Below are 21,422 nucleotides of genomic sequence, written 5' to 3' on the forward strand. Positions count from 1 at the left end.
CCTGGCATCACCCTATGACAAATTCCTGACATCCTTGTGGTCTTGCTATGTAACACAAACAAAAAGAAGTCTTTCAAAACTCCAATACATGGTAAGCACCATTCCATACAATGTTGATCACATCAATATATTGTCACTGATACTCAAGCTCCCCAGGAGAGTAAAGAACAAGAAGTCACTTATCTTTAAACAAAGGTCTTTGCCTCCTCTATCTCCCACCTCCCAAAGTCCTCGGTATAAAGAAAGAAAAAGAGAAAAAAGGCATGAGCTGACACTTTGCCAAACTGACTTGGGGTGGAAAACAAAAGGCAATTCCTCAAAGCCCCTGTGGGCCAGGCTGATGAAAATCAGTGACTTCCTCATCACTCTTCACACACAAAACAACTCTGGTGTTTGCCCTGAACTTTTCAGCTCCGGCTACAGCTCTGAGGGGTAGTGTGATGAAGCAGTCTTGCTGCTGCCTCTGCAGTCTCTGTCAGCAAAGCCTGATGGAACGATGCATTAGTGATTCTGCTCCTGCTTTTCTGACAGGTCCCTGAGGGGGCTTCTAAGTAATTGTGCCTGGCCTCCCACAGCTCTAATGGGACATACCTCCCTTCTTCCTCCTCCCACCAAAGCTAAGACCTCAGCCCAGCACGGGGAAGCTGTCTATTTAGGGTGAGTGGTTGGGCAGCCTCCTGCCCTATTCTGGGCTCTTCTGAACCGTGTTTCCTTGAAGCTTGTCATTCCATCAGGATATGGGTATAACAGCAGCTCGATACAGACAGAACGATGTTTCTGAATAAAAGAATGTGCTACCTAGGAGGCATAACCAGTATTTAATTTGCTGCCTGTGTGCGATAGACTGTGAGCTCCTCAAGGGCAGGGGCTGTGTCTCATTTGTCTTTGTAGCCTCAGTGACTAACATACGTTCATTTGTTCATTCATTTACTCAAAGCTATTTACTGAGAGCTGAAGATACAAGACGAGAAAGGCACAGGCTTCTGCAAAGCATTAGATACTTCTTTTGCCCCACAGGCTGGACTGCCATGGAATAAATACATCTTCTAACATGTTACAAGAGACAAAAATATCCCTCAAAATAAGTAATACAAAAGTAGAGCTATCTTACTCCTATGCTCCTCGAATGTCAAAGATGAACAGGACCTGCTTTTACCGATAAGGAAAGCAACTCTCAGAAAGAACTGACCAATCCTTGATCTTGCACTTTCTTCACCTTGAGCAAGGTGGTCCATGGAAGATAAAGTACTTCAAGCAGAAATTTCCATTGCTCCCTGCAGCCCTCCTGCCTGCAGAGCCCAATTTTGTCATGTATATACATTTATTTTTAATATTCTAATTTTCAAAAGTTCACATAACTTGAGGAGATCTCCAGACTGGTTTAAACAAGGATTGAGAACCAATGCCCACAAGAGCCAGAATGTAAAATGGCTTTAAGAAAGTAAGGCCAGGGGAAAGAATGAAGGTGAGGAGAGAGCAAGGAAGAAATACAGGCTCTTGTTTCAGTTCTTTGCTCCAAATAGATGGCTTGAGCCAAGGAGTTTCCTCTTGCCCATGCTTTTGTTGGGTAGGCATTCAAAAAGGGCTCAGCTGGGTGGTCCATCCCCTTATGGGGGTGGAGGGTACATTTCCAACATGGCTTCTTCAGTCACGTGTCTGGCATCTGGGGGATCCTTTTTTGGGGGGTGGGGTGTGCCACACAGGGCTTGTAGGATCTTAGTTCCCAGACCAGGGATTGAACCCACACTCTTGGCTGTGAAAGCTTGGAGTCCTAAGCACTGGACCATCAGGGAATTCCTTCCTGGGTGCTCCCTGACCTTTATTTTTCTCCACTGAAGTCTCTTCTAGGACATCTTCCTGTGGCTTGGGCTCCGCACAGCACGGTGATCTCAGGGCAGGTGCACTTGTTATGTGGCTACACTTGGACAAGTGTGGGAACTACATACTGCCAGTTTCTGCCACATCATAATGGTCAGAGCACTCACTCAGCCTTCAAGGGGAGGATACCCAAGCACCACCTCTCAGTAAGAGGAATGTTAGAAAATCTCCAAATGTCTTTAGTGTGCCCTCAGTCTGTTTCAAAGAATGGCCACTAGGTACCAGGCTGTTGCACTGGTGGACTGAGGTCCCATATGAAATAGTTAAAAAATTTTAAGTAGAAGATGGAAATTTATATTTAAAATATAAATACTTCAAATTATTAATTCAACTTTATGAATTAATTCAAATTAATTACTGAAATTAATTCACATTTTCTGAAAAACTCTGTTGTCAAATATGCATGTTGGCAGATTCTGGCTGTGCCCAACACTATGCACCCTGGGCTTCAGGCACTAAAAGAAATTCTTATAAAGGAGCTTTCAGAAAATGCTGACATGTATTTGGATATTTTCTGCCTATAACTGAAAATAAAGATCTTAAGGGCGTTTTATCATCTTTGACAACAGAATTTTACTGAAAACACACCAGTAGGTAAATGAGGGATCTTTCTATGTAACTCTATCATGATCCACAAGAGAAAACCGAATGTCTCCTATTCTGAGAATTCCCTTCTCCCATGTCTATCTTGGTCAAAACACAGTTTGATGAAATGTAGAGTGATTTCCATTTCTTGTTGAATTTGATTCAGAACCAGAGATACAAGATATGATGGTGGTAATGACTTCATGTCTCAAAGGAAAGAAAAACAAAAAGTTCGGAAACTAAATAAGAAGTCACTGATATAAACGGTCCAAGTTCCATATGAGCACTTTTTAAACTTCAGTGACTGACTCACCTTCTGAGTCAGGAGAATCAGGGGATGTTGTAAGACACAGCATTTTGAGTCAAAACTCCAGATGATTCTGAGAGAGGTAGCCCCTGAACCACACTGTGAAAGTCGCTCAGTTGTGTCTGACTCTTTGCGACCCCATGGACTGTACAGTCCATGGAATTCTCCAGGCCAGAATACTGGAGTGGGTAGCCTTTCCTTTCTCCAGGAGCTCTTCCCAACCTTGGGTCCAAACTCAGGTCTCCTTCATTGCGGGTAGATTCTTTACTAGCTGAACCACAAGGGAAGCCCTAACCACATTGCTAGTACTCAGTTATGAGGGAAGGTTTTTGAGAGAGAGCTGGGCATAGCTAAAGTATGAATCATGACCACCCCCCCCCTTTTTTTAACGCTTAAAATATGATTTTAATGGCCTTCTCAATGAACACAACCATTCATACAGTTCAATTTCAAATGTCTAATTACATAGTTAATGAGGTTATTCATTTTTGTCAGATCAGTAACCTGGTGCCTTATTTGCTTAAAAGGGATTGAGCAATCTATTAACTCCAACAACAAGGAAATGTGCAATTGAAATCTAGCGTTGTTCATGCATGATTATTGTCTCAACAGGCAGAAATCTGTTGTGAACAAAGCTGGAGATCAGCAAAGCCCAGATTTAATTAGATGAAGAACCAAAGGTGCACTGCAGTTCGCCGAGAAAGTAAAATGTGCATCTATCAAGGGTGGTTCTAAACACTGAAAGGTCTTGATTTCTAGATTGATGAATCACACCTCCTTTTATGAGCTGGTAGCTGTGGCAGTAATGGGGCCAAGAGAAGAACGTGGGCTCCATCTGCCTGACTCAGTGGGGAAAATGTGCTTGGAGTAGCAGGTAGGGTTTCTAAGCCTGGATTGGCAGTTGCTGGCTAACTTAGCTCAGGGAAGTCATCCCTTCCTTGTGGCTTCCATTTCCTCTTCTGTACGATGCGGAGGGCCGGCTTGGGTTATAACAATGGTGAGCACAACTGTCCACGTGCCATACCTGAGAAGGAGCCTGCTCACCCAGACCACCTTGCTCTCCACTCAGCCCTGGTCTCCTAGTCCTCCTCTGTTTAGCCCTGTCCCCACCCGCTCCCAACCTCACCCCACTCCAATCCTCTACTCAGCCACATCCAACAGAATGGAGCAACACCTGGGCTGAGACCAAATCTGTAGCCCTGGCAGAGGATTTCTGAGGTCTCCTCCTGGTTGCATGCAAATTAGGGTTTGGGAGGGAGAATCAGGTGAAAAGAAACCACAAAGGGTAGTTTTGGAGGAGGAAAAATATTTTCAGGGGCAGGAATTGTCCTGGAATAGAAACATGCAATCTGAGAAGGGGGAGAGGGGAGCACACAGCTTGCCAGCGAATTTTAGACCCATCCTGGTTATCATGGTGATGGAGGTCTAGGTATAGTCATCTTCAGTGAATTCTAGCAGGACAATTGGCTTTGGGGAAGGCAGGGCTGGGATTAGGGTGAGCAAACTCACGGATAGACACATGCATGAACCTGGGCGTGGGGGCCTCCCTTATATTTTGCACCAGGCTCCTCACGCACCTCACCCTAGTCCCAGCCCTGAAGAATTGCAATATAGGATGATGGCGCTGCAGGCTTCTGTGAAGTTGTCACCTATTTCACAGACCCCTGGGGGCTGAGTGGGAGTGGGTCTTGCAGGAGGGGAAATACAGACGGATCAGCTCAGGGTAGGCCAGGACTTCCACAGATCTGATTTACTAAAGGGCATTTGGTATTAAGGGGAAAGGCTTTGGATCTATGTTGGGTTAGCTATGCAACTGCGGTCAAGTTACTTAACCTGTTTAAGTCTCAGCGTTCAAGTCTTTCAAATGAGAGTAAGATGGTCTTCTAAGCAGGAAGGCTGTGAAGATAGGGAAGGCATACATGCACCTGGCACACAGTACTCCATCATTACATGGAAAGTCTTCTTTCCAGCCTCCATTCTACCCTGAGTGTCGGGAAATGAAACAAAACAGGGACAGCAAGCTTCTTGCCAAAAATGGATGTGGAAATGCACGTCCTTGGGCAGAGGAAGCCTCGCAGGTCTTGACACGCATTGTTGGCTTTCTGAGTCACCACTGCTTTCTCTTGTAGCACCTCCCATCCTCCCATCCTGCTCAGGTTGGATTTGATCGGAGGTGGATGGTACAATGCCAGGATCTCGCCCACTAGGAAAATTCTCCCAGTGCTGCTCCGAGGCCAGGATTCCAGGAAAAACCTTTACAAAATCTGTGTCATAGGCCTGCTTAGTAAGAATTACAGCTACCACTTAGTTATGTGATCAGCGTGTGCATGGCCCCTGCTAGGAATCTATGAACATTATCCACATCAGCCCTTCCTCATATCAGTCTACAGATGAGGAAATAGAAGCAAACATGTTTCATGACTATAGACATGGACTAGGAACTCAGTCTGTTCCTGAGTTCTTAATCACTATTTGCTACTGAAGCATCATCACTCTGGAAATGCAAAGAACCCAAGAAGAGTTCGTTATGTGCAGAGAGTTTGAAGAGGCAGAGAAGAATCAGCACTTGAGTGTGAAAAACAGTGTAACAATATAAAGCAGCTCAGACAGTCAGCTCCTTGGGGCAGGGACTTTGTTTTATTCTTTTTTTGTATCTCCATTTTCGAGTGCATTGAATGGCTCTTAGCAGGAGCTTAACCACTGTGGATATGGATGTATAAGGAGATAAAATAAGGATATGGATGTATAAGGAGATAAAATAATCATGTGACGGCATATACTACAGATAAGAGATAGTGGTGGGAATTCAGGGAGGTCCACAGTGGTGCAATGGAGAGGGCCAGCTTCATGGAGCACTCTGTGAGCTGGGATTTGGAGAGGTCAAAAAGATCAAAGAGGATACAAGAAACACATAAATGAAGGCATGATCCAGCGTGAGCATAGAGCATTGGGACTATAAGGAGGACCAACTGCTTAGTCCAGTTGCCAAACAGCCTGCGAAACCAATAACTGACTGGTTCTTGGTATAGAACTGTATGTTATCTAGAAACAGGTCAACCATGGCTGTGAGAACAAGGTCAAAGGCAAACAGTGTAGGCAGGTCTAGACATACAATATAGGGAAGTGAGCTGGAGCAGGCTGGCCTACAGGAAGTACAGTTCCCCACCCATGGTGGAGGATATGCAAATATAACTTCTGGAAGCTGTGAAAAACACCAGGAGGACAAGTCAGCCATGAAGAATGTGAGGAGGAAGGGCATCAGAGACAGGGCTGGAAGGAACACATGCTGGGGCTGATCACCCTCTTCAGATGGGTTTTCATGCACCAGAGCAGCCTACCTGCTCTCGGGAGACCCTGGGCACATCTGTTTATTCTCTAAAATGAACTCAAGGAAATTGTATTTACCAAGGGATAAGCCCACAGGCTCAGCCATGAGGCTCAAAAAGCCTCCGTTTACTAGAGTCGTCTAACTAGATATATAAAACAATTCCTATGCACCAATATAATTTGACATGATACATTTCATACAAATGCTAATATAATATTTATCTATATAAACAATTTCATCCTGGGCTAAAGAGCTAAGGCTAAAAAATGGGAGAACACTGGGGCTTCCCTGGTGGCTCAGTGGTAAAGAATCTGCCTGCAATGCAGATGTGGTTTGACTGCTGGTCCAAGAAGATCCCACATGCCATGGAGCAACTGAGCCCATGACACGATGACTGAGTTAGTGCTCTAGAGCCTGTGAGCTGAAACTACTGAAGCCCACATGCCTAGAGCCCGTGCTCCGCAACAGGGGAAGCCACTGCAACGAGAAGGCTGCGCACCGCAACTGGAGTAGTCCCTGCTCGCCGAAACTAGAGAAAGACCCAGCACAGCCGTAAATAAATCAAGGAAGCGAATCTTTTAAAAAAAAAATGGGAGAACTTCAAAGATGGTTTCATCCTTATCCCGGCCACCCAAATGTGCCAAAAATGTGATGAAATTGTAGCCAGCCAGCTGTGTTCTGTCACTGTTTAGTTCATCTGGGTGTCCCAGCCAGGAAGGAAATCATTACTTGGTAATGTGGGCCTCAGGAACCCTAACATTTCCCAGAGGGGTGATGCGGGGTGATCGCCACCTCTAACTTGTGGGGGTAAGGATGTGAACAGCTCATCCTTACCCACACCGTACACTGTGGACCCCCAGTGGGCCATGTGTTGTTAAAAGGCATCGTGAATAAAACTCTTTCCTGGTTGTGACAGGGATCCTTATGAACATCTCAGGTTTGCTGATTCACTAGGGGGACCAGCAGGACTCAGCAAAGAGTTGGGCTCACAGCTAAGATGTATCACGACAAAGGGATGCAGAGCAAGATCTGCAAAGGGAAAGGGCCCCAGGACGAAGTCTGGAGGAAACCAGCACAAGTTTCTGAGTATCCTGTCCCCAGGGAGGCACACAGGATGCATTTAATCCCTCCAGCTATCATTTGTGACAACACGTGTGAAGTGGTATCTACCAGGGATGCTCATTAGGGAGTCATCACCTAGAGTTTCTTTTTTTTTTATCAGGATCTGGTTACACAGGCATCCTCAGCCTGGCATGTACCAAATTTCTAGACTCCTGGAAGGAAAGCAAGTACTCAGCATGAATGATCTTGTATGGACAATTTAGTCACATGGGCACATGGGCCATTCTGACCAAAAGGCAGTGGGAACTCTCCTGAAATCCATTCGGGGCCAACCTCGCAAGAAAAGCAGTTTCAGTCTTGTTATGCTAATTTCCTCCATACAATAATCTTATTCAGTCTAGAAAACTGTATGTCAGGGCCACCTGTGGGAGGTTAATAATACACATTAGCACATGAAAGTGCTTTGAGAAGTACTATAGCGTAAAAGACTGGCTTTAAATTTTAACCAACATTTTCCAAACCTATTTGGTCATTATCCTTTAAAAAATACAGTGCTTATTACATCCTTTCGGATACTAGCATTCTACAGAGTATGATTTGGGAAATACCTGCACTAAGTGTGTGAACCTGAATTACTTCTCTGGCTTCGGCTTTCACCATTTATTAAACACACTCATAACAACAGCTGGCACTTATATTGCTCTGACTGTGTGTTAAGAGCTTTTTTATACAATAACTCATTTAATCTAATAAGAGGTTGGATGAGGGAACCTCTAAGTGGGGTGAAGCAGCGTAGTTGGGGGAGACGGTGAAGACACTCAATCACTGCCCAAGATCACGCCCCAGCTTTGCCAGTTACCAGCTGTAGGACAAGTTCCTCAACCTTGATGTGCCTTGGTTTCTTTACCTCTGAAATGAGAAAGTGCTTAATATACAAGAAGTGCTGCACATGTGGTTGCTGATTTTTTTTTTAAGTAAATGAATTTCTTTCCAGCTCAAGCAGCTTTGATAATTTGCTCTATGCTGTGAACCACAGAGGGGCACCGAAAATAGACTCTTGTGGCTTTAGGGACTAAGGGATGGGACAGTCAGATTAAGGTGGCCTGAGGGAACAAGAAAAGCCCTGGGTGGAGCTTGCTCCAGGTCCCAGGAAGCCGTGACACCCACGGCCAGTCAAAGCCAAGGCTCATGCCAGGGAGTAGACACAGACCATCACCGGCGAACAGGCACTATTTCCTGATTGTCTAGGACTGAGGCCAACAACATAAGTGATCTGCTTTTGACTGTAAATAAAGCAAGACTCCAAACAGCCTTCAATTAAACCTGGTGATTTTATCCATATGGTGGAAGAAAGGGACCTTGCAAGAAAATCCCCTCTGAATCAAGACTCAGACAGATCTACATGGTGGAAAAGAGAACAGGGAAGGATGCCAAATTGAAAAATGACAAACTGCCACCAGGAAAAAGCCAATTTTTAAATATGCCTTAACACTTTTTTCTCTCTCCCATCTCAAGCTACCTCCAATTGAGGAATGTTCTATAGAACTGAATAATCCTTCATCGAGATATATGGAGAGTCAGCAGTGTCATTCTGGAATGTGAAGGACAGTGATATATTTTGTAGTGAGTCGACAGTCACAGGTGGGTGTAGAGACTGGGAGGAGAAGACCCCTCAGCATGCTTGGGTGTGCTAAAACTGTTGCTTAAATAAAGAATTTTGCAAGGACTTGGTGAGGAAATTACGTTATTATCTCTTTGAGCCAAGCCGATGATTGTCATACCCCTGATTGTTTACACAGATAATTCCTTGTGGCCATGCTCCTAGGACTCATCCCTCTCTCTCTTTTTTTGCAGGATCCAGAACATTCCACACACTTTCACTGTGCCATCCATACCTGTCAATTCCTAATTAACACTGACCTCAGTGCTTGGCTCACCATTTAGGTCCAAAAAACCTGTGTTGAATAAATGAAGTCATTTATTCACAGATCTGTCTATTTGCAGTATCCAGTGTTGGCCTCCTTGTCTAGCAACATCTGATGGGTCAAAGCCTGTTTATTTCTGAATCCTGCGTTCTACAAATGTCTATTAGATGAGTGAATACATACATGCCTCAATTTAGGGATTCAGTGGACACACACAGAAGGGCTAATTGTATTCTGGTTACCTCAAAATGGATCTTCTTACTTCTGGGATGCAAGCTTTGTAAAACATGCAAAGATTGGTATCTGGATTCTTAAATGTGGTACTTAAAATAGCCATATTCTCTATGGGAATCCTGCCTACTTCTCAAGAGCTAGCCCTTTCCGCTTTTACTTTTCTTGCTGTCATTCCTAGTTCTGATTTTTTTTTACTTTACTCTCTTTAATCACATCCCATCACCTCCCTGACATCTCTGTGTGACAATCTCTTATGTCAAGAACACAATCTGTTCTTTCTTGCCATGTTGGAAAGAAGTCTTCAAAGCTCACTTTTTCCCCCATGACTTCGTCTTTAGTAGCTATATGCTTCTTCCTCTAAATATTAATGAGAAAAGATTTAAATCTGGTAAATTTATATCCCTGTCATTGACTAAGTAAAATGGAGTACTTACTGTGGTCAACACCTTTTAGGGTGTCTGTCCGTCTCACAATGACCCCAGGGGATGTCTTTAGACAGCTAGGGAGACAGATTACAATCCTTTTGTTCACTGTTGTTGACTGGATCAAAGGTGGGTGAGTGAGGCTTCCTGTTCAGGGAATATGGAATTGGGTTGGGGTAGGGCAGAAGATAACTGGGGAAAGAAAGGTGAGAAATGGAGAGCGCTTGAGAGAGTTCGGAAGGCTTTAGTCATAGTGAACTTGAAAGAGGGAGGCATCGTCTGTTATTCTGTGACTTCAGTTGCAGAGATGCTGTGATTAGAAAATGAGGTCAATAGAAAAGGAGAAATGAGAGAGAGGAGAGACAGATAGAGGGAGAAAGAGAGAGCGAGCAGGCTATTGTCTAGATCCCAGTTCATAGTTCTGCTGAGTTGGCCAAAAAGGTTATTGCAGTTTTTCTGTAAGATGTTATGGAAAACCCAGAATGACCTTTTTTTTTAAACATTAAATGTTTTTATGAAATCATTTAAAAATAATAAACCCATTACATCTTAATCTGTTTTATGAAATAAATATTTTCCAAATTAAAAAATCAGTGAAGAGTGACATTCCTTTACACTTTTTTCAAATTTTCTTAATATCTGGCATACTTAAAAAAATAATTCTCAAGTCTTTTTTTGCTTTTTTTTGTAGTTCATTGACTTTTAATCGATATAATTTTTTCTTCTAAAAACACACACAAATTAGAAATATAAAAATTGGTACCTAATCTATATTTTTTTCTATGCTGCTTCTCCTCTATCCTCAATTTTTAGCATTTTATTGTTATCAATATCTCATAATTTTTTCTTTGAAAATTTTTAGTGGCAGCATGGTATAGTCATGTGGATAACTGATGGAAATACTTCTCTACTTTTTGTTTGCTTATTTTTGCTTTCTTTTAAAAATTTATTTATTTTTGATTGGAGGATAATTGCTTTATAATTATTGTGCTGGTTTCTGCCATACATCAACAGGAATCAGCCACAGGTATACATGTGTCCCCTTCCCTTTGAACTTCCCTCCCTCCTTCCACCCAAGAGCTAGGCTGTCACAGTGCTGGTTTGAGCTCCTTGCATCATCCAGCAAATTCCCACCGGCTATCTGTTTTACATAAGGTAATGCATATGTTTCCATGCTACTCTCTCAATTTGTTCCATCCTCTCCTTCCCCTACCGCGTCCACAAGCTGAATGACCTTTTTGACCAACCTAATATTTCTACCCAAGGCCCTGTTTCCTGACTCTTGGCTCTGAAGCCCAGTCAAAGACTTCTTACCTATGTGTATTACCAAGCCCTGTTGTTCTACTGAAGCCACTTTTGGCTTTCTGTTCTTTGCAACCACAAGAATCCTAACTCATCTAATGGGAAAACTGATTACAAATAGGATTGTCAACAATAACTCTTACATGCATTCAACATTGTGCATGCTTACGAACTGCTTATTATTATTAATACCTACTACAAGCAAGTACAAGAGCAAAGCTGCTGAAGCAGCCATCCAAAGAACTAATAACTGGGCAGCAGCTGAAGGTTAAAAAGCAAACCAGGGAAAGGGAGTGGGTTTCCTGAAACGATAACTTATATGAGAAGTCATCATCAGATCACTAGCAATGACTTAGTTTACTAGAGTCCCTGAGGGTCGGATGATTATAGATCAGGAGGAGAGCAGCAGGAAGTGTTATCAGGAGAAAATAAAACAATGAAACAGATGGATTTCTGTGTTTAAGATGAAGATTACAAGAGCACAAAATACTGGCTCTGCTCAGGTGGTTCCGAAAAAAAAGAAACGGCCTCTGTCTTCATGGTGCCTAAGAAATCTACTTCACTCTTACAGATGCCAATACAGCATTACGCAACTGTCAATTTAATGACGGAAGTGCCACCAAAGATTCATATTAAACAGAAACCAAACGTAATAGACAATGGGGAAAAGTGGGGACCTGAACTAACTAACCATGTTTGAGGAAATAATTGAGGCAATAAAAAGATCAATAGGAAATCAGGCCATTCTCCAGGATGTAAGGATCTCTCAGGGGAATGTTTTAAAAGACGAGCATTTTATGAACTCATCCCATTTTTAGCACACTAAGAGATGTAACTCAGGTCACTGTTATCACTGCAGAAATGGATACAAAACGAGACTCCAGGGAACTGCAGAGCTAGTGCATGTATGCGTGCTTAGCTGTGTGCGACCCCATGGACGGTAGCCCACCAGGCTCTTCTGCCCATGACAAGAATACTGGAATGGGTTGCCATCTGGCTGATAAAAACGAACTTGGTCACACTGCTCTCTACTCAATGTAGCCTTGCAGATATATCAAGAACAACAGAAACATTGTTCCAGGTCAGAAAAATTCAGTAACTATGTTGCTTCAGAAAATTTGGAAAACTGAGGGGTGCAAAGAAAATAAAAAGCACCCTCAAACAACCATCCAGAGATACCACTTAAAATTTTGGTGCATTTCTTTCCAGTTTTCTTTTTTTCCCTATAAGATACACTCACATATCTACTGTGTATACACTAAAAATAACATTTTAAACATCCTGCATATGCTATTTTCATATTCTTCATTTAATGTCTGGTGAGAACTTTGTCTTGTCATTGCATATAATTTCAACACTGTACACATTCAATTATATGGTTTTGTCATAGTTTAACCAACACATTAGATATTTATATAGTTTCTACTTTACCATTTGCTATGGACTAAATGTTTGTGTCTTCCCAAAATTCATACGCTGAAGCTCTAATCCCTAATGTGAACGTATTAGGAAGCTGGGGCTTTGGGGAGGAAAAATGAGATCATGAGGCTGGAGCCCTCATGAATGGGATTAGTGCCCTTGAACATGAGCCGTGAGAGAGCTTGCTTTTTTCCCCTCTCTGCTACCTCCAACACTGCTACCTGCTACCCCCAATTATGCAAGGATGCAGCAAGGAAGAAACTGTCTGCAAACCAGGAGAGTTCTCGCCAGGAACCGAATCAGCTATCACCTTGGTATTGGACTTCCCAGTCTCCAGAACGATGAGAAATAAATTTTTGTTGTTTAAGTCACCCAGTCTATGGTATTTTTGCTTTAGCAGCACAAACTAAGCCACTACTTTTTTAAACATTAAAAAAAAGAGAGTGTTGTTTATTTCCACCTCCTTTCCCTGTCCCTTCCCCATGATCCATTCTCACCTTTTCTGTCTGGTCCTGCTCTGGGAGGCTGACTCCTGTGGACTGCATTACCTGTGATCTCATGCCATCTTGCTTCTGGCTGTTTTTATCTAGTGAGGGACCAGCAGGAGGCAACAGGTAAGAGGTTTGGCTATTCTCTCATTCCCTCCCTGCTCGGATTGATTGTTCTGCCCAGGCTACACCACTCTGCTATGGAGTCTGCAGTCAGCTGACCCCTCTCCCATGGCTACAGCTCTCTGAAGACTCTGTGAACACAGTTTCTCCCTTTGCTCCTTCTGGCTTCTGCTTCTGTTAACCCCTGGGTGACTAAACACCCTCATGGTTTCCTTTAACCTCTGCTAAGTAATTGCTTATTTTAAAAAACTAAAAATTATTTGGCAGTGCTGGGTCTTAGGTGTGGCATGTCCAGTCTGATTCCCTGACTAGGGATTGAACCTGGGTCCCCTGTAATGGGAGTGTGGAGTCTTAGCCACTGGACTACCAGGGAGGTCTCAGTAAATGCTTCTTAGTTATCTTTAGATTCTCATCTGATATGTATTGAGTTTCAGTGAACATCTAGTATACTATGTGGTATACCTCTGTGGAATTCCTTTGTTTATAGAAAGCATAACAAAATCAATGCTACGTTATCTCTGTTTCAAATATGGGAGGCTTCACGCAGGTGAAATACTTATATCAAATGTAAAATAGAAGAATGATCTAGACTCAGGAACCTCTTCTTTGATACTTTCAGAAAGTCTCACTCATCTGATTTCCCTCAATGCTTTTCCCTCTGTGATGTTCACAAAGCACTCACTTTCCCCTCCCTCAAAGCCTCTGCTCGTGCTGTTACCCCAGATAGAGTGGCCCTCCAGTTTCCTCCCTACTTCTAAGCTCAGGCTGGAGTCTTCCTTCCTTCCTGAATTCTTGGAGCCCACAGCCATCTCTCCTTAGAATTTCTGGAACTGCACTGTTCAATATGGTAGCTAGTAGCCACATATGGCTGCTTACATGTAAATTAAAATGAAATTAGAAATTCAGCCCCTGAGTCATGCTAACCATATTTCAAATGCTCAATAGCCACAGGTGGTCAGTAGCTACTGTAGTGAGCAATTGAATCTAGAATATTTCCATCATGTGAGAAAGCTCTATCGGACACAGCTATCCTAGAACACTTAATTATGCATGACTCCACTGGTGCTGCTGTGCTGTGTGATCAGTTGGGTCCGACTCTCTGCAACCCCATGGACTGTAGCCCACCCAGCTCTTCTGTCCATGGGATTCTCCAGGAAAGAATACTGGAGTAGGTTGCCATTTCCTACTCCAGGGGATCTTCCCGATCCAGGAATTAAACCTGTATCTCTTCCATCTCCTGCATTGGCAGGCTGATTCTTTACTACTGCACCACCTGGGAAGCCCCATGTATGACTCCAATGAGTATTAAATTATAAATACTCTTGTATTGTTTTTGAGTTGCAGAGTCAATGAAATACAGGGAAGAATCTTCACTCTGAGTCCAAACAGCACTGGGCACACAGGAGATGCTTAGCAGATGTGCCTGCTGACCTGAATAAGGACTGTTACTATTTCTCAGTGGAACATTAAAACACAAGGAACTATTAACAATGGAATCTAGGGAATAGCAATGGTAGAGTATGGACAGTTTGCTGGTAGTTGTGGTAGGGATTCTTCTGGTCCCGCAATGATAAAGGCAAAAACTCTATGTTTTGTAAAATGTTCTCATAAAGAACCTCTAAACATTAGGAATGATTCTTTAACAAGTTATATATCCTGACCAAATGAAATCATCAAAAGGACCCAAATGCATAGTTATCTTTAGAAGCTTCTAAACCACTCTCCAGACTTGTTCACAGACAATGAAAACCTGTCTTTAGGTACTGCTATAGTAATGATTGTCATTCTGATTGACAAAGAGCTGGCCAATGTCAGAAGCAATTTAATGGCAGTGTATATATCCTATACAATGTCCAATCTCTTATCTCATTGGCTTGAGATGATTGTTGACCTTTAACAGAAATTCAGTGTTTGAGTGATTAGGACAGTCTTATAAAACACATACCTCATCTTTTTACTCATCTCTGCTAAGAATGTCTTCTTAGATGTGTGTTCATTTCCTATCTACCATTTATTCAGATCTCTGACAAATCTTTGCAAAACTCTGTTTGAACCCTATAGCAACCCTGTGAGCTAGATATTTTTGTTCTCATTCGACAGCAGAGAAACTTACCTTCAGAAAGGATCTGACGTTGCCTCCTAGGTGATGGGGGACAGAGCTGGGGTCATAACCTAGATTCTCTGACTCTGAGGTTCATTCTTGGGGCCACTTTGCAATCCTTTATCCTACAGCAACAGAAGTAATGCTGGGGTCGGGGGTGGGGAGCTGGCCGAGGACAGGGCATGATGGACAGCCTCCTAATGTCACTCCATGATTTCTCTCCTCAGTGTCCTCTCTCATCCCTCTCAAAGCCCTTTGTGATCTTCATTTGAACAACTATTATCAGAAGAGACTCAAGATGGGTGACCCAGTCAGGGAAGCACACCCGGCATTCTGGGAGTACGCCCCTGCAGTTCTCTTATTTGATGTAAAACAAGACCTGCTGTAAGTAAAGGTCAGGAAGGCTTTGCGGTCAAGTGACTGCACCCCTCCCCCTTCCCCCAGCATCCTGCTGCTGCTGCTGCTGCTGCTACTGCTGCTAAGTCGCTTCGGTCGTGTCCAACTCTGTGCAACCCCATAGACGGCAGCCCACCAGGCTCCCCCGTCCCTGGGATTCTCCAGGCAAGAACACTGGAGGGGGTTGCCTTTTCCCTTCTCCACTGCATGAAAGTGAAAAGTGAAAGTGAAGTCACTGAGTCGTGTCCAACTCTTAGCGACCCCATGGACTGCAGCCTACCAGGCTCCTCCGTCCATGGGATTTTCCAGGCAAGAGTACTGGAGTGGGGTGTCATTGCCTTCTCCATCCCCCAGAATCCTGGACACATGTATTCTGATGATTCCTAAACCTACAGGTTTGTGCCAATCCTTCACTGGAGCACCACACTCAAGACACCTGCTTTCTAATGTGTATCAAAGGCACTTCAGACTTTACAAGCTCCAAACCGACCCCTTCACGTTTCAGTCCATCCTCCGCCTCACACTCCCCCTTCCAGGCTCCTCCACCTGCCCAGAAGCTCAGGACAGGAACCCGGACTCACTCTGCAGTCTCCCTCAGTCACACCCAGTCCATCACCAAGTCCTGTTGAGCCCACCTGCAAACAGAGCCATCCTTGTCTCATTCATCTCAGTGGCCACCACCCGAGTTGTAACCATCACCTGCCTGCCCTCACCTGGATTTCTGCAAAAGTCACCGACCTTCCCAGTTCCATCCCGCCCTTCTCCAAGCCATTTTCCCCCACAGCTGCCAGCATGATCTTTTACAAATGTAAATGAGATCTCATAGCTCCTCTGCTTAAAATCCTTTAATGGCTTCTCACTTTACTTATGGAGACACTATTCCAGATCCTCACTGTGGTTCCGAGGCCCTGCAGGATTGGGCCCCTGCTGGGTCTGGGCCATGTGACGAGCTCTGTGGTCTGGTCTGTGGTCTATGTTCAGTTTCTAGGTAATGTAACCTCCATTATGCTCCAAAATTTGGCACATGTTTTCCCATTAGCCTGCTTGTTCTTCCTCTGCTCTACCCAGCAACCCTTATTTCTCCTTCTTGTCACCACTTAAATGTCACTGTTACTCCCCAGCCTAACGTAGAGCCATTCTTCACATTTTCAATGATTTCGTCATTACCCTTGATGAAATTTCATAGCGTACACACAGGCAGATACACACACACACACACACACACACACGCACACACACACACACACACACCCCTCATTTCCTGTGGGCAGGACCCCAGAGAGGGATGTGCTACCTGAACAATGCTGCAGGGGGCAGTGCAGCTCCCTTGGAAATGCCTCCCTGGTATTGGACAATGGCGGCCATGCTTCTGAATCTGAGTCTCATATAACTCTCACCATAGACTGTTTCCAATAACCACTGGCCAACTTTGTGATATTCCTATTGGCTTTCATTAGGTCCTTTGAAGGCAAATTTGAGTCCCTACAGAAAGCAAATTTGAAACCTTAAAAGTCAGTGTGAGGGGAGGGGAGGGAGGGAGGCTCCAGAGGTAGGGGGGAGATATATATATATATAGTTATGTCAACACACTATTGTAAGACAGTTATTCTCCAATTAAAAAAATTAAAATTTACATTATTAGAAAAAGTCCATGTGAGTCTCTACAGAACTTGAACTGTTATATGTGCAATGATGTACTTTTTTTTTTTTTTAACTGCAGTTCCAACACTCTCCCTTGCATGTCTTTTCTTCATGTGATTATGGTCAAAACTGGTCACCAGACAACAAAATTAATGGTAGAAAGAGGCCAGAGCAGAATAAATATAAGCAAGGAGCACAGTAAACTTAGACTATGAAGAAAGATTGCTGATTGGTTGAAAATGTTCCAGAGTAGTAGCCCCATGCTCATGGGCTGAGTGTACACTGAGGTGAGCTCTAGCAGCCGACTGCATGACTATAGAGTGGGGGAGTTCAGAGAATGGATAAGATACCGGTTAGTAACTATATTAGATAGTTATAAGTCTAAACAATTTTTTTAAAAAAGGAAACATTTAAGAAAGAAGTAGTTATAATGAATCAGTGCTGCTGGGGATGGCATTAAATGAGATGTGACTATATTTACAGGCAGCCTTCTTTCTTTTCTCACATCCACCTCCCTTTGAGGTTCTAAAATCAACTGGGTCATTTGTAGAGACGTGGATGAACCTAGAGTCTATCACACAGAGTGAAGTCAAGTCAGAAAGAGAAAAACAAGCATCATGTATTAGCACATATATATGGAACCTAGAAAAACGGTACTGATGAACCTATTTGTAGGGCAGGAATAGAGAAGCAGATGGAGAGAATGGATGTGTGGACCCAAGGTGGGGGTTAGGAGAGGGTGTGATGGATTGGGAGAGTAGCACTCACATATTTAACTACTGTATATAAAATCAATAGCGAGTGGGAAGCTGCTGAATAACATAGGGAGCTCAGCTTCATGCTCCATGATGACCTAGGCTGGTGGGTGGGGGGTTGGGGGGGAGTTTCAAGACAGAGGGGATATATGTATACACATCGCTGATTCACTTTGTTGTACAGCAGAAACACAGACAACATTGTAAAGTGATTATACTCCAATACAAATAACATAAAATCACCTAGGGCAGGACCATTTCTGCTCTATTCTGAACTGTAACTCTAGTACCTGGCATGGAACAAGGCACAAAGGAATAATGAAATATATTCACAGGGTATTGCATTATTTGAAAAAGTCAATGTGAGTATCTACAGAACTTGAATTGTTATATGTGCAATGATGTATTTTTTTTTTTTAAACTGCAGTTCCAACACTCTCCCTTGCATGTCTTTTTTTCATGCCATTATGGTTTAAACTGCACACTTAGCATGGTGTCTAAGAGTGGGCTTTGAAGAAAGCCTGTTCAAATCCTTGCCCTGTCACTTCTGAAACTGGGATCTGGTTCAAGTCTCTTCAATTCTCTGTGCCTCAGTTATTTTATCCACTATGCAGGGAAAATAACAGCTTCCATCTTAAGAGTCTCATAGTTGTTGAAAGGATACAACAGTATAAACAGAGTTTAAAACAGAGCTGATACATAATAAATATATAATAAAGGATAGTGATTATTGCTGTTGTTGCTAGTCACCCTGGCCTAACCTGGGACTAAGGATTCTGGATTTGTGGATCAATTTTAATATGACTCTAAGAAGTTAGAAGTCTAAGTCTTTGAAACACTCACTGGACTGAAGGATCCTTGAAGGCAGGGTTGTCTTGAATCAGTACAGTATTTAGCATCCAATACGTGCTCAGTAAATGTCTATCCAATTGAATACTCTATGAGCTACATTACAGGGTCTGGGATGGTGCTCCTAAGCTGAAGCCATTCTCCTACCTTTGTAAACACCCAGTCACTTTTTTCTCTTCACTTGGGCAGTAGGATTTCTGCCACGGTCAACACTTTCCACACCCATATCAAGGGACAAAGAAGTCAACTCTTTCTCAACCTTTCCCTTCTAAGCCTAGGGCTTGAATGGAATAGGCTCCCCAGAGTCTGAGCAAGAATTATTTCAATTATCTATACTGTCACAACACTTATTATCTACCAGGGAGTATTTTAAGGATGAGGAAACTCGAGTACTGCAGTCCCTAATCCCAGTGCTGGTTGAATTCAACAGACTGACTTCCAGCCCAAATGTCTCTCACATTAGAAGCTGCCAAGTTGTCAAAATTTCTGCTCTTATTATGATGCAGAGAAGAAAACAATTGACTTCAAGATTAACATTATGCCTATTCCATTAAGGAGTAACTTGTTAAGCTGTTGGAAACTCAATGGTCAAGCCCTTTAAACCCAGTTTTGTGTTCAAATTTAGGTAAAAAAACAAAACCCCCGAGACTCCAGATGGAGTCAAAGCCTGTTTATAGTTCAGCAGGGAAAATGGCAATATGTGTCATGAAGGACACAATTATTTTTAATCACAGAGCTACTCTTTATACCCATAGGGATTTTTGTCACCAAGGATGGGTGATTAAAGAGTTCGTTATCTGTAGCTGTGAGATCACCAGAAAGTCTAAATAAAAGTCTGTCAGTGCCAGGTGGGCATCAGCACCCTTTCCCATCCTTTCAATCAGATGGAGAACTGCTTTAACTGTACTTGTTTCTTCCTGGTAAGAACTTAAGGTAACATTTATCCCCTTTGGTATGTGTTCTGGAAAAGCAGATGAGAACTCTTAAGAACCAGTGCATCAGTCTGCTAGGAAAGGGGACATGATTCTCTCATGCCAGAAAGACTCTAGTGAGTCTTCTGCAGCTGGCCTACTTGTCCAGCTCCAAGGACTGCATTATTCATCACTGAGTCCTAATACCTAGCCTGACACATAATAGGCACTCCACAAAAGTTGTTGAACTAGTGAATGAATAAGTATGTTCATTCCGTTTTCATATCGTAAAGCACCTATTATAATGTTGAGTGTGTGCTAAGTCATGATTGACTTTTTACAAACTCATGGACTGTAGCATGTCAGGCTCCTCTGTCCATGGGATTTCCCAGGCAAGAATACTGGACTGGATTGCCATCTCCTTCTCCAGGAGATTTCCCCCATCTAGGGATCAAACTCACATCTCCTCCATTGGCAGGCAGATTCCTTACCACTGAGCCACCTGGGTAGCTCATTATAAACTGTGTCTATTATAATGTTAGACACAGTCTATACTCAGTAGGTAATCTAACCCAAAATCTGATGGGAAAGATTGGGTAGAATTTAAACTTTGCATCATCCATTAGCATTTTGAAAAGGCCAGTAGATGGCCAGATGGTCAAAACATGACCTCTGACACGTTCTTAAGGTCTGAAGCGACTGTGGTGATGGGTAATCCTCCCTTTCCTGCTCGAGCAGGACACACGTGTGTGTACAAACATAATCAAATATGGCTCCTCTGATGACCGTGGCTTGAGGAAACAGCCATTCGCACATCTGCTAATTGCAGCTTTGTTCGTGCAGCTTTCATGGGGAGGAGGAACCATTTGTGAACCTCTTAAACTGGCACAAGACACTTTTCAGTTCATTCTGTGAGCAAATGTGATGTGCCCGAGACCCTGCTAAGAAAGTCCAGCCCAAAGAACTAGATAAATAAATATAAATGGATTCATTTGACTCAGTGACATGTTCATTTAATTAAAGCACAAAATCAGCTCTAAAACAAATGGTTATCCCTGGCAAAGAAGCAGAAACTGGTCTTTAGTTAATACATTTCTAATGGTTCTTCTGCAGGCTGAGAGGGGTCTCCAGTGAAGAAATGGAGAGTGGAGAGAAGCTGGGGAGAATAAAAGAGGGAAAGGGAAGAGGAAGCAAAAAAGATAACGCATATCTAAACTTTTAGAAACGGAGAATTAGAGGCCATTTATTTTTGCCTAAGTAAGGTCAAATCCTGCTAGATCAAAATTATTATAGTAAAACTCTTCGTGCAGCAAAACGGATATCTAAGCCTCAAGAGAGGATCAATTAATTAAAAAGATTACAAAAACAATTTTAGATCAGTGAAACTCTTCCTGCTATTATTTCATCTATTCCTCCCTTCCATAGTGTGGTCTGAATTTTAGGGACCCAAATGGCAAAAGTCAAATTTTCCAATAATTAGCAGTAATAAATACCCACATACCTAGCTTATAGCAAACATGAACTCATCACGACCAAACAACATAATAGAAATGGGACAAACTGGAAAGCATAGTCAAATGCTTCTCATGTATTTTCAGACCCTCTGTATGCGAACCTCATCAATGTTCCATGGTTTTTAGTGCTAAACATTTGCTTTACTTCTCTGATATAACTTGGAAAGACTGAGTCTTCTGAT

General features: G+C 42.9%; 1 protein-coding gene across 6 annotated transcripts in view; it reads right to left on the bottom strand.

Moving 5' to 3' along the window:
• Positions 1 to 21,422, bottom strand: part of SAMD12 (sterile alpha motif domain containing 12) — a 446,866-nt gene that overhangs the window by 155,338 nt on the left and 270,106 nt on the right. For 3 of the 6 annotated variants that reach the window (XM_018058375.1, XM_018058373.1, XM_018058376.1), the window contains one exon: positions 12,960 to 13,048. The exons of the other annotated variants lie outside the window; for them this stretch is intronic. In XM_018058375.1, coding sequence (XP_017913864.1) covers positions 12,960 to 13,048 — 89 coding nt within the window. The remainder of the gene's footprint in view (positions 1 to 12,959; positions 13,049 to 21,422) is intronic. 6 annotated transcript variants of the gene reach the window in all.

Source organism: Capra hircus, chromosome 14, assembly GCF_001704415.2.
Source record: "Capra hircus breed San Clemente chromosome 14, ASM170441v1, whole genome shotgun sequence".
Lineage (NCBI taxonomy): Eukaryota > Metazoa > Chordata > Mammalia > Artiodactyla > Bovidae > Capra > Capra hircus.